This window comes from Malaclemys terrapin, chromosome 16 (assembly GCF_027887155.1).
Source record: "Malaclemys terrapin pileata isolate rMalTer1 chromosome 16, rMalTer1.hap1, whole genome shotgun sequence".
Lineage (NCBI taxonomy): Eukaryota > Metazoa > Chordata > Testudines > Emydidae > Malaclemys > Malaclemys terrapin.
In genome coordinates, this window is record NC_071520.1 from 25,360,040 (window position 1) to 25,373,449 (window position 13,410).

General features: G+C 39.8%; 1 protein-coding gene across 2 annotated transcripts; it reads right to left on the bottom strand.

The window, feature by feature from the left end:
- Positions 1-1,046: 1,046 nt before the first annotated feature.
- On the bottom strand, positions 1,047-9,079 carry TMED2 (transmembrane p24 trafficking protein 2). 2 transcript variants are annotated; one of them, XM_054006431.1, is made up of 5 exons: positions 8,840-9,079; positions 6,396-6,588; positions 5,934-5,954; positions 3,674-3,781; positions 1,047-1,809 (listed from the first exon to the last, which is right to left on the bottom strand). In XM_054006431.1, exons 1-5 carry the CDS (start codon positions 9,017-9,019, stop codon positions 1,685-1,687), a joined length of 627 nt encoding a protein of 208 aa, XP_053862406.1. In that variant the 5' UTR covers positions 9,020-9,079; the 3' UTR covers positions 1,047-1,684. The 2 variants fall into 2 exon arrangements, with proteins under 2 accessions (XP_053862406.1, XP_053862407.1); XM_054006432.1 differs by lacking the exon at positions 5,934-5,954 and having other exon boundaries at positions 8,840-9,075.
- Between the last annotated feature and the right edge of the window lie 4,331 nt (positions 9,080-13,410).

Here is a 13,410-nt window from a genome sequence, read left to right on the forward strand (position 1 = left end):
ACAAAAAACAAAAAAAAAACCACAACTTTCCACACATTGATAAGAAAACTAATAAAATTCAAATATAAGCGTGGCTGCACGTTATTAGTAAAAGCTGTATATTAGTATTGTCCAAAATTCCTTTTACCCCATAAACAGAGTATGATGTTCCAACTAATGTGTATTTTTCTTTGCACTCATTTTTTCTAAAAATATTTTAAAAAGCAAAATCTCAAACATGAAGAGGTAGAGAATGTCCTAGTTAACTGTCAAGAGACAAAAACCATTTTTTTAAGAATTTGTTTATTTATTGAACTTGGGTCATATTTAGATTCACAAGCAATTTTAAATGTACATCTTAGAATTCAATTTTGAAGTGTTTCACACAAAAATATTGGCACACAACAGTTGCATTAAGGTGTAACAGCCACCCTTTTTGAAGAACTGCTGCAAGTGTTTGCCCAAGGTTGAAAAAGTTTACTTGGAACATGAAAACCTGTAACAAATTTTAAATTAATTGTACAAAACTGTTGTGTGTTACTTGTAATATCTTCCCCCCTTTTGAAAAGACCCCAACCCCATCCCAAAAAAAAAAAAAAAAAAAAAAAAAAAATTACAACTAATATACATCAGTCACAACATAATCCTGGATCGGCACCCACACCATTTAAATTGTTTAAACCCAGCATCAGATACCAAGAAAGGAAAGTAATTGTTTATACAAAAAAAATGAAATCCACATGTGCCTGAAATAAAGAAAACACACACCAGTACTTAGCATTATGCTAATTAGGATCAGATAATGGCAGAAAATGCCACTTAAATTAAAATAAGGGCTGCATAGCATTGCAATAAACCCCAAGAACCATGAACCCTTTGGCATCAGAAATCCAGATTTCCTGAACACTGGTGCATTCTGCAATAGTGCCAACAGTATGAGCTTCGGACCTGCAAGCACTATGGGGTTAATAACTACTGTTTGCCAAGACACTGCACACAACTGGCTTTGATAGTTATAAACCTGTGAAACTAAAACCACATAATTGTCTGGTAATAAAAGGAAAGCGTGTGTTTTAATATCAATTTTTAATTTAAAAGAATGTAGGGAACAAATCAATGTAATTAAGATCATTACTATAGATTTTTTTTGTGACCAAGTATGCATACTATACTGGAAATGTCAGCTGTCTTCTATTCAATATCAGTCATATTAGAATGAAGTTCTGCTTTATTTGCCCTTCTGGGCAGTACATGAAAGTGAAGAGGGGACTATTTTCATTCCATACTGTCTACTGCAGGATTAAAGATGTGAAGAATGCAAATAGTCACTTTAGGACCTTTTACTGTTTCCCTAGACAGAATTGCAATTAATTATGAAAACAGAAAAACAAAAGTTAGAAAAAGACAGTAACATTGCTTATTACTACGTTTGAATTATAGCATTTGCAGTCTGTTTAGACCTCGCTTAGCAGAAAGACTAGGCAGATTTCAAGTGAAAAAATTATGCCAATTAAGTGACAAGATATTTTAAACACAGCTTTTGCTACAGAAGATATATAAAAACATTTTATTTTAACTAGGAACTTAAGCAAATAAAGTTTTATAGTTCAGAAATTAGGGCTTAGAAACTAAATGACATTGTTTTGTGACCAAGATGTTTGGTAAATAGTAAAGTGAGTGTTTGGGATCATCAGGAAAAGTTTTCTTAAACAACTCTTCGGACTTCAAAAAATCTCTTCAGGTAGTAGATTTGTCCCAGTGTCATGGCAACTAGTACAAGGGCTTCAAAGAATGACCAGAGGACCACTCTGCTGTTTGTGTTGTCATTAACTGTTGGAGAAAAAACAGAAGTATATGACTACTAAAATATTTAATTAAGTATGGTGTAAGATATTTAATAAAGCCTATATAGTTATGACAAAAATCACTATACTCATCTGTGCATTCATCCATACAACCCTTAGAATGCTGGCACACTCTGCATTCTTAGCCAAGTAAGTGGTCTAGGATGACTGTGTTACTCTCTAAAAGGTTAATAAAGCTGATAGGACACATCACTATAAAATTACAGCGACAAAAGGATTATAAGGTCTAAAGGTCCAAGCAGAATTTGCCAGTTATATGTCCATTTTTCCAATCCAAGGGGAAATTTTCCTACTGGAATCATACTTTTCAGACACCAGAAGCTCTTTCAATCTCAACGTCAGTCACAAGTTGCAGCATCTTTCAATGCCCTACCCTATCTCCATGAGAATACCTACTAACCCACACTAATTTATACAAGTTTGATGGCCGCACCTGGTACCTTACTCCAGATTTACTCCTCTGCTTTCTTCCCCTTTAGTGCAACAATTGCATTTCCTAACTTCAGAGTCAAGCTGGTATACCAATTCAGTATCAAGTCTATTAATCCACTGTTCTACAGAGTCAGTACCATTTCCAATATTGATAAAACAAAAATACAGCCAATTACCACTAAAACTGGTTAGTTTGCACATACTGCAAAGCATTTTTACTGTAAACATTTAAAGAGTTCACTGGCATGTCAAGAATGAGATGTTACTCTCAGGTAAAATTCTAGAATAGTGTCACTTTGGTAGTAACTGCAGCAAGCGGACGGTTTGCCACTGTGTTTAAAGCACTTTTTCCTAAGCCTAATGTTATACCATCATATCTTCTACATCCTTTAAAAAACAGCATGATGGACACTGTTAGGAAGATAGTAAATGAAATGGATACCATAGTTCACAAAATGTTAGGTCAATTCTTTTGCAGTAATTATTATTGCTGAAAGAAAGCATGAAGACATTCTTCCTGGATGTGAAATTATGAACAGGGACCACAACTGCTAGAACCAGTGTAATGAAATGCGGCAATGGAAGAATTTAATAATTGGATTTTATTTGATGAATGTCCCCTCAGGAATCTGCCTCATTTCCCCCAAGTCTTTGATTATGCTTCTCTTTATGAAAAGCCTATCAAGATAATTTTGAATCCATGAGGATAAGGAGAAGTTGATGTTAATGTACATTTATAAATTCAGCCCTAAAGGAGTGGACATTTTTATGTATTGAATCTTTTTAAAAATTAAGTTCCTATACAGAAAGTTCTAATGTAACATTATGTGTTTCACAGGAAAACCGATTTCCCCTTTATTTGTACTGGACTTATTCTAGCTGCCAATTCTATTTTAAGTAGTGAGGACTGTGTCTTAGACCCTGTTCACCTTCCTCACATGAGTAGCAATAGTTCCACTAACATCCAAAAGACCTATCTCTGCATAAGGAAGACAAGGTGAATTAGGCCCAATTACAGCAAAGTAAGCCAGACTTATTTCTCATATCAAATAATGCATCCATCTACCACCAGGAAACATATCACTGACCTTGAGACATTCATAAACATACAGTACTATTTACTAATTGCAAATAGTTCCTGCTTTATCTTTCAAATTTTACACTGGCAAAACAGATAGACATTTTGCATAATTGAATTTTTTAGTTATACTAGGGACAACCAGGTTTAAAGAAAGGATCTCAATGTCATATCACTTTATTTCTATCATGCCAGTAGGACTCAAGAGTTTTAAAATTCTCAAATAACCAAATGTAGTTTTTAGATAGTTTCCCTAAAGCTCAAAATATACTAGCATTTAAGAAAAAAAACAGCATGCAAGTCAAAGAAAGCCGCATACTTGCTCTGTGTATTCTTTCACGAACTTCCATGTACTCCTGTTCATGCTTTACAGCTGTCATGGCCACTGCTAACTCATTAATCATCTCTTCTAACTTGTTCTGATGAGCTGCAGAACAATTTTAAAAAAATGTAAGAAAGTGTATTATTGACATATCAGAAACAGCTTCTCCTGAAAGTGGATGAATAGTTATATTTAATTCCATACTATGGTTAGTTTTATAAAATGCAGAGTCGTATACAGCTGAAAACTTTTCGACCTCGTAGGAAAAGATTATTTGATAAGTAAATCTGATATTGACAATGATGGGAACTATATTTCTAAAAATCTCAGTGTCAGGTTCACAGGTTTCTTCCTTTACAATTATATTTTACGTTTGTGTAAGCCTCCTTCTCCATGGTAGCTAACTTGGAGGCCAGGGAAGGGGTGACCAATGTTATAGTCAACACAGATCAGTTACATTCAACATATATATATTTTTCCAGAGAAGCAGAGTGCAAAATTTATCTGAACATATCAAATCAGTACAATATTGTGCTAGCGTCTCTCCTGCTAGGATTACCTTCACTATACGTCCTTCAAACACATTCTCTTAAATAGTACAGATCTTTAATGCTAATTTGCCAACAGCACAGCAATTGAGAATTTAGTTGAAACTTGTGATGTTGGCTAAAGAAGATGAGTTTCTGGAGAGGTGTGTTTGGCTACTCTTGTGACCTTCCTTTGTAGTTGACATATGGGATAAAATCAGTTCTGAAGGAAGACACCTCTCTTTCCAGGTACTGGCATGACATGACAGTGGCCTGATAATGGAAGAGGAAAATAACACTGGCTGATTATCATAGAACAATGGCTTGAGGTGGCTCACCACATGCTGGGAGCAGAGAGCCAGTATTTAGCAGTTTGGATGTCAGATGACAGTAGGCTACTGTTTACTGCCTTCAATGCTCAGAGCAATTTGCAACTCTGCAACATTTAGATTAATAAAGTGTACTTATCAGATTTCTCTAGCACCAAGAACTTCAGGGCACTCCCGCAGAGGTTGACCTCTGCTACTAACAGTTCAGATAGCTTGCAGGAATTACCTAGAAGTTCAGGGCAATTGATGGAACATTTAAGGTTAATACTTGAGAGCCACCATACATTATTTTTACTTGTAAATGTCAGATATTTTAGATGCAGCCTTAAATGCTACACGAAGGACCTCTCTCTTTCAGTGATAAGAGAAAGAACAAGGCTGTTCAAAAGCCACACTTCTTTTAGGAAGGAGAAAAGAACTCATGAGTTATGAATTCTGTCACCAAAAAAACCCCTTTACAGTTGCCAGAGCAATACTGACCTTACCTTACAGGTATCAAGATACACCACCCATTCTCACGGCCAGCTGGCTACTGCAATATGGGTAGCTTATTAGTAAGAACAAAGATTACTACTGTATGGATTGTTTAAACATGCAGAAAAGATAGTTGCTTTAAGGCAAACATCTGCCGTAAGCTGACGAAACTAGACTTGTGTCAGTATTCTGCATGATAGGTGTGCTATTCACAGACTTGAGAGAATCTTTTAACTATCTCTTATGAATAAGAACTCAGTTAGAAAATTGTTAAATATTTCAAGAAAACATCAAGCACTCACTTCACACATGGGTTACATATCTGCTATAATAGAAGACAAAAGGTATTACTGTCTTCTTGCTAATTACTGTAGTGTTGCATGATTTTCTAAATTTTATGATTCAGTCCGTTTCCCAAAACATTAATTTCATTCTTTGGTAAATGACATCTGTTGTAATTTTTCCACTTACAGGTTATGCATTAGCTGTAAGATTATATTACAAGAAAGTGGTTCATTCCCCTCCAAAATGCTCTCAATTCCCCACACCCACTTTATTACCAGAAAGCAAAACAACTACTATGAAATATCTAAAGTCACTAGATCAGTATTTTAAATTCAATTCTACGTAACAGAAACTCCTGATTACGTCTCCTGTTAGCCATAAATAACCCCCTGAAGACAAATGTTCATTAACAGTTTAAGGGCCTGATCCTGAGAGATGCTAAGCACCCAGACCTCGCAATAGAAGTTGTAGGTGCCCAGTATCGATCAGGATCAGACCTTCATTTTGTGTAGTTTATTAAAAAGACATTCTCATGCTAACAAACAGATGTTAGAAAAGAGGAAAAGCACAAGTTAGATGTTAGTGAATAAACATATGCAAAAGACAAGATGCTAATGAGCTTTCAAAAAGCAGTACACATACCATCCCAGGTATCTCCACCACCTAGGGAAAAGTGTAAGAGATGAACACGAGTACAGGACAAAAGGCTGCAGATAAACCAGTAATGTACATGGCTAGGAGAAAATTACGTATTAGCACACTTATCAAAGAATTGAATTAATGCATGTGGTAATCTACATAGTGCTGAGCACCTGAACTGGAAGTGTGAAACTGAGGAAAAGACTAAAGAATGAAAGCATTAGTGCCTGCAGACGGCAGAGTGATTCCCAGTCATTTTGCATGACGTTGTATAGTAGTGTCTAAAAATATTTAGACCCAGTTGTAGCTGCTCAAGAAAATGACAAACTAAAGCGACTGAATGAGATAAGAATTGTGAGGTTTCTTGTACCGTACTTCAAAAGGATGTGTGCAGAGAAAAGCTTCTAAGATTAGTGTTTCATGGTCACAAATCAGAACTATTTTCCTTCCAGAAGTTCTCCTCACCTTCTGTCTCCATGTCTTGCCCTTTTGGAGCTTCTCCAATATCAATAGTGAACATCACTATCTTAGGAGTCATGGTGGACATTCTGTTGCTAAAGCAAAACTTGTAAGTTCCATCCATGTGAGCAGCAAATGTGTATTTTCCACTGGACTCTCGGTCTCCTTTATAAATCCCTTTATTGTCAGGTCCTGTAATCTGGGGGCAAAAAAGAAAATTTCACTACTCTGTGTGTCTTGAAGTCATGCATTTAGAAAAAGCAAATTTAAACTAAACTCATGATATTCCATCTGGAAACGGCACTCCTACCATTGATATGCAATATCAACAGAATCTATATAATCTCTTATCTGCCACAACTAAAAAGCAGTATGACATTTTTCTATCTGCATTAGAACCTTTCAGAAAATACCTCTTTAAAGTGACGTGAAAGGCTTTTTACCTGCCAAGACTTGCATTATCTTTAAACGGTGAAGATGAACATTAGCATCCAAAAGTAAACATAATATATAAACACAGAACCCTAACCTCCATTTCTGGCAGGAAAGTAAATGAGAAGCAAACATACTTGTTTTGACTTATCACTATTGTTTTTAAGTATACGATTCTGTGCTGCTGCAGGTGCCATTCTTAGGATATGACTGAACCAGTGTACTGACCACTTGTGGTCATTAAGATCTTAAGGCTCTTTTTGCCAAAAGTAGAGTGTTGAAACTTGTGTCTTGGCCTTGTTTCATTACATTCTGCCGCCCTAGATGTGAATTTAAACTGCATTTAATACTTTTCCTCAATACCGCTCCTACCTATTCCATAATGTCACTGCATAACTGCAGAAAGCATCAAGAAAAAGTACTGCTACACCTAGTCATTCCACTCAGAAAATCACCCTCAATATTTTTCTTCCTTATTATATCTCACAATCTCTTGTGAAAGTGCTCAAGATAAGCCTAATAGTTGCCATAGTCCACTTCAAAGTTGACTGCATTTGTGGTTGGTGAAGAGATTCCACTTGTTTGAAGCGTCTTTGGGATTCTTTGAGATGAAGTGTGTACATTATTCTCCTACTGACCTGGATTTCTTTGGGGGGGGGGAGGGCAAGGGGGGAAGGTGTCAAAAAAAATTAAAAGCCCACAATTCATAATGTGTCAGTCAAATCCAACAATGTTAAGTCAAAATTCATGCATCAAAACTAGGAAACTGCTGTAGGGCCCCCCAAAACTAATCAGCACTATTCTGTAAGAAGCATCCCCTACCACATCCCCTGCTAACGGAAAGCTTATTTTGAAAACTTTCAAAAGAGGATGTGGGATATAGAAAGGAAGGAAGATTTTAAGAGGGTGGTTTTGAAAGTGCAGTTACTAGACATAGTAATGCCTTTTCCAGGTGCTTTCTGCCGTTATGCTGACAATAGAGAGAAGTTGGCCCTGGGCAACTTGATCTGCAGAAGTAATTTAGCCTCTTCTGGGGGAATTTGGACATCTCAAATTACCAGCAGCAGAGACCATGACCTAGCATGAGTGTGATAGTGATTCTGCCAAGTAGGAATTTGGGAGGCAAGCCTGGCACATAAAGAAATGCAAGTGGACAAAGAGAGAGCTATATGAGCATTCCAGCCAATTGTGATTAACACATTTCTGTCTTTAGATTTATGGCCACCAGAGCAGCCCCCATCATCACTCTCCCTTCCTTCATAGCTCTGAGCTCTCCCCATTACTAGCCATTAGACTACTAACTGCTCAGGGTACAATCTCTGTTCCCCCAGAGGCTGTCAGTAGCGTCACATCCCTGCTCTCATGCCCCTTCCCCACACACACACACATCACCACCACCCCGTGGTTACACTCAGAATCCCCTCGCACCACAATAGGGCACATGCATACACTGCCCTGGCCCTTAAAGGATCCTGCTTTTGCCCTTGATAAGATAGAGCCTGACACAGCTCTGCTCCCCGAGGCCAAAAAGCTTCGTTTTGCCTGATCAAGGCGTTAGTTTATCATTCTCTGTTCTGCACGGGCAGATGGGAGGCTGGGCTGGGCTCTGCTCTGCTCAGGACATTCCATGCGCCCTGGGGTGAGCCAATACCAGAACCCTCATCCCACCTGAACAACTGTGCCCCCCGTCCCCAGCCATGGTTACCCCCCTTTACGCTTTATCAACCAAACTGCCCCCCAAGCTCAAGGCAATGGCCAAAAGCGCCCCCCCCCCCATAATTAGAGCCCATCACTCTCACCTACAGCACGGATCACCCCTTCCATGGCCTAGCCTGGCATACCTCGGCCTACCCTTCCTCCCCGCCCCCCACAAGGTCAGCCCACAGCCCCAGCTCCCCTTGCAGGTCCGCTCCCCACGCCCCGCTCTCGTTCCCTCCCGCCTCACTCCCCGGCCCTACTGCCCAGGGGCCGAGACCCCCGTTTCCCCTCCTCGCTTTACCCGCCCTCCCCCGCCTCACCTCCACGTCGATGTCCAAGAAGCCCCCCTCGGCCACCTCGAAGATGAGCCCCATCTTGGTGCCAGACGGGACCCGCTCCAGGAAACACTCCTCCGCGTGCGCGTCGATGCTCACGAAGTAGCCGGCAGCCGGGGCTGAGAGCGCGGCCAGCAGCGCCAGCACCGCCCTCACCGGCGACATGGCGGAGCCAAGGGGGACCGAGCGGCGCGGCAGAAGGGGGGCACGTCCTGCTCACACCCCGCCTCTTCCGGGGCACGGGGCCGCCGTTCATAGGCCAGGCCAGACCCACTGCCACGTACAGGCTGCTCTACGGTGGCCACCGAGGGACACGCCAGGGCGGGCGATGCCAAGCCGCGAGGCGCAGAGTTTGGGGGCGGCGAGGGGAATACGCGCTGCGCAGGGGGCGGGACGGTACGCGGCAGGGCCAATCCGCGCCGCGTGGGGAACGGCCGGCGGCCGGAAGGGGACAATCCGCGCGGCGGCACTAGAGCGGGCCTGTCAGAGGCCTGTGAGGAGCGAGTCCGGATGGGGGTGTCAGAACACAAAGGGACCCCGGGGGGAGGGGTGGGGACCACTGAGGCCAGTGGGGGAGCGGGACGTTAAGACACAGAGGGGAGTTCAGCTGCCAGGGCCCGCCATGGAGCAGGTTGCACTAGCTGCAGGTGCTTGTCACGTGTAACCTCAAGCTGGGCTCGTTACGGGAACAGTTTGGAGGTTCACCGGGTTGGGATCACTGCGGTGAAGAATTGCCATTGCCTCTGGAGAAAGCGCCACCAGTGCAGCAGCTTCTGCCTGCAAAACCAGGCACCACAGGGGGTCCGCTCTCTGACCTGTATCGGGGGCAGCCGTGTTAGTCTGTATCCACAAAAACAACAAGGAGTCCGGTGGCACCTTAAAAACTAACAGATTTATTTGGGCATAAGCTTTCGTGGGTAAAAAAAACTCACTTCTTCAGATGCCTGGCCTGACCTGGTTCTTCTACTGCACCCGTCCTCTGGAAATGCCCAATAGGATCCCCCAGCCTGTGACCTGTGTTGACAAATTTGAAGGTGGACCTAGCATTTGTCCAGTCAACTAAATATTTCCCCTTACCTGTCAATATTATTTCTTGTATTGGACCAACATCTGTTGGTGCAAGAGACACGTTTCGAGCTACACAGGGCCTGAAGAAAAGCTCAATGTAACCTGAAAGCTTGTCTCTTTCACACAGCTGTTGGGTCAATAAAAGCTATTCCCTCACCCACCTTGTCTCTCTAATATCTCAGCCCTAACGGGGCTACAACAATGCTACAAAAATATTTGTTCTGTCTTGTTTGGTTTGTGCTTAAGACAATCCCTCACAGCCACTATTCCTGCCATGATCAGGCAGTGCCAGAAAGCAGAAACTGCAGGGTCTGAATTTGACAAAAGTGAGCTCTAAAGCTGAATAATATACACTAATTAATTATACTACTCACCAAAACTGAGACAATGTTTACTTACTTTACTAGGATTTATGTTGATAAATAGCACTTTGATATTCTTAAGTGAATGGTGCTACATAAATACAAAGTATTATAAGGCCACTAGAAATAGGACTAGAGCAAGAAAATTAATCAATTGGGAACTGTAGAGAGAATAGAAATGTAAAATTAGATATCGCAGGCACTGCATGAAAATGTGATGGATATACATATGATATTGCATCACATATGTATGTTTCTAGTCAGAGGGTTGGTGCTTTCCATTTGTTAACAGGGACCTCTTTTTGTACACTTTTCAATGCTAATATGGGAGGAAAATAATCAACACTGCCGGTCACAAAAACAAACAGTCATGTTTGATTTAATTTTTGTTGTTGTTGCACCAAACCAACAGAAGAGTTTTTAAAGCTAGTGTAGAAGTTGGGCCACCTACCCAAATGTTCGTAAGCCAAGACTTGCTGAAGAACCATTGTGATTAACAGTCATCTGAGGTAAGATGTGTGTGTCAACATCACATGTATTATTTCGGCTAAAACTCATAAGCCTAGTTTCACTTACATTTTGTAACCAGTGTAATAAGAATATTTGCTGCATGTAGTTAAAGTTCTGCTATAGCTCGCTTGCAACTAATGACAAGTAAGACTCATGCTGCATCTCTTTCTTGATTGTTCCTTTTTCACAAAAGTAGTCCGGTTGAAGTCAACTGTATTAGTCAGACTTTCAGGCTCAGGCTACAAGTACCTATAGAATAACAAAAAAACCAAACCTGTATGACAGAAAGATGAACGAGGAGCTTCCATGCCCCCTGCAACAAGTTGATAAGGTAAATTTAAATGGCGTATAAAAGTGAGATTAAAATACATTCATGTAGGACTCCTTTAAGTAGTAACTTTTAAAATATATTAATGCAGAACTCTTTTAAGTATAACTTGGCTGGGAAGTAAAACCATCCAATTTACTACAGTTTATGTTGTGACAGATAGCTCTGGAACAAATCCAAACAGCATAAACTAACATCAATCTCCTTAAATCTGTTCAACAAAACAATATGATCTCACATCACAAATGGTTTGGACTAGCCAACAGAATGGTTGGACAAAGTATGACCCTGATCCTGCAAAGAGAACTGACTAGACACCTGTGCGTGTGCAGAATCCCGTTGACTTCAATGTTGTCTTTACAGGATCAGGGCTTATGGACAAAGAGAGAGACAGCATTTAACATAAGCAATAACATCATAATTAATTATAATGGTTGAAATGAAGTAAGGGCACAGTGAGCTCAAAACCTTCATTTATTAACAAAAAGGAACATTATAACTGTCTAAATTACTGTCTTAATCATGAATTAGCCTTTTCTGCATTTTAGGAGAACTTGTTGAAATACATATTGGGCACTAAAACTAGATGAGGCTTTGCCAAATCCACTTTTGAACAATGCTATAACAAAATTATTTCTAATTTACAGGAGATTTAAGCAATACGAGTAAATTCCCATATTAAATTTGCACAGTGAATCTTGATTCTAGTAATCTGTTCTCCCTAAATTAATGAAACTTCAAGCACATAGAGAGAGCAGATAATTTCACACAAAATGAACATCAGAGTGGGGAGCAACTTATTAATAGCTCCTGATTTTTTGAAGACGGAAGCAAAGTATTTCAGGAGTGGAGCAATTTCAGTCTCTGAAAGGAGGTGACTTTATATCCTCACATAATTCAGTTTTACTTGTCTGTATGATACTTATACGGCTGTACCTTCCATCCAAGGATCTCAAAGTGCTTTGCAAACATCGATTAAACCCCACAACACACCTATAAAGTAGGCATGACAGGTATTATTATCCCCGTGTACAGAGGGGGAAACTGAGTTACAGAGAGGTTTCATGATGTCTAAAATCACATAGCAAATCAGCATCAGAGCCGGGATTAGCGCTAAGGTAGTGTCCCTTAGATGATAGCTTTGGAATTATACTTGTTTGCTGTTGTTGGCATCAATAAAATGTTTGTTTGCTTGGGGTTGTTTGTTTGTTTTGTCTTGTTTTCAGGGGTGACCAGGTTCATTTCAATCACAGCCAGATGATTTTCTTGGATCTACTGCCAGTTGCAGGACTCAATGCAGGAAAAATCCCCACAGAGGTCATTAAGAGTTTGAGGTATATTAGTGCAGCAGGATCAGGCCATAATTCTTAAATCACTGCTGTACCATAGAAGTAAGATATGGAAACTGCTTATTCAATCATTGAGTCCATTTCCTTGTGAGGGCAAGATTATGCCCTACAATTCTTTATCTAATCTAATTATGTGTTTCAAGAACCTACTGGTATTTACATAGGTTAGCCTTGCCAAAGTTTAAAAGATTATTTTAATAATATTTCTTATCCTGAATAAATTCTGAAGTGCATTTAATTGCATTTCTGACCCAACTATGAGCAGTGGCCTTTATTTAGAATGTTGGAGACATACGGTTTTGGGGAACACTTTCAGAAGTGGATTAAAATAATCTACCAAAATCCTATATCATGTATTTGGGGAAAGATCACAAAAACTGAGCCAATACCATTATACAGAGGAACAAGACAAGGGGGTGTCCCTCACCATCCTTATTATTTAATGATTGAACCATTAGAAGAAAAGATCAGGGACACTGCAGAAATGCAGGAAATAAGTATATTGGGAATAGAAAACAAAGTTTAATTATACACGGATGACTTTATGCTTTTTATACAAGTTATAAATAAAAGTAGGCCAGTATTGCAAGAAATAGTTGAAGGTTTTGGTCAGGAATTGGGATGCAGATTAAACTACTCTAAATCAGCAATACTACAACTTGGCTCCATATGATCCCAATAAATGATATATACTCATGGAAAGCAGTGGCATTAGTTCATCACCTAAAGTGGGGGAGCTGTTTAAATTAAATATTGAGCCATTAATGACAATTATTTACAATGACCTAGAAAGTTGGGTATTATTACCAAAGACTTTGATAGGTAGATTTCATGTACTTAAAATTCATGTCCTGCCCAGGTCTTGTATCCTTTTTCCATTATTCCCTTTACACCTTGAAAAAAATCTTCAAGAAATTAAACAAACTTATTCAGAGATTC

Excerpts from the sequence above, each read along its gene's own strand:
- TMED2 (XM_054006431.1), bottom strand. The coding sequence starts at position 9,019 with ATGTCGCCGGTGAGGGCGGTGCTGGCGCTGCTGGCCGCGCTCTCAGCC. Across the intron at positions 5,955-6,395 it reads GCAAGACATGGAGACAGAAG|GTGGTGGAGATACCTGGGAT; the intron begins GTGAGGAGAACT and ends ACTTTTCCCTAG. Across the intron at positions 1,810-3,673 it reads TGAAAGAATACACAGAGCAA|TTAATGACAACACAAACAGC; the intron begins GTATGCGGCTTT and ends TTTCTCCAACAG.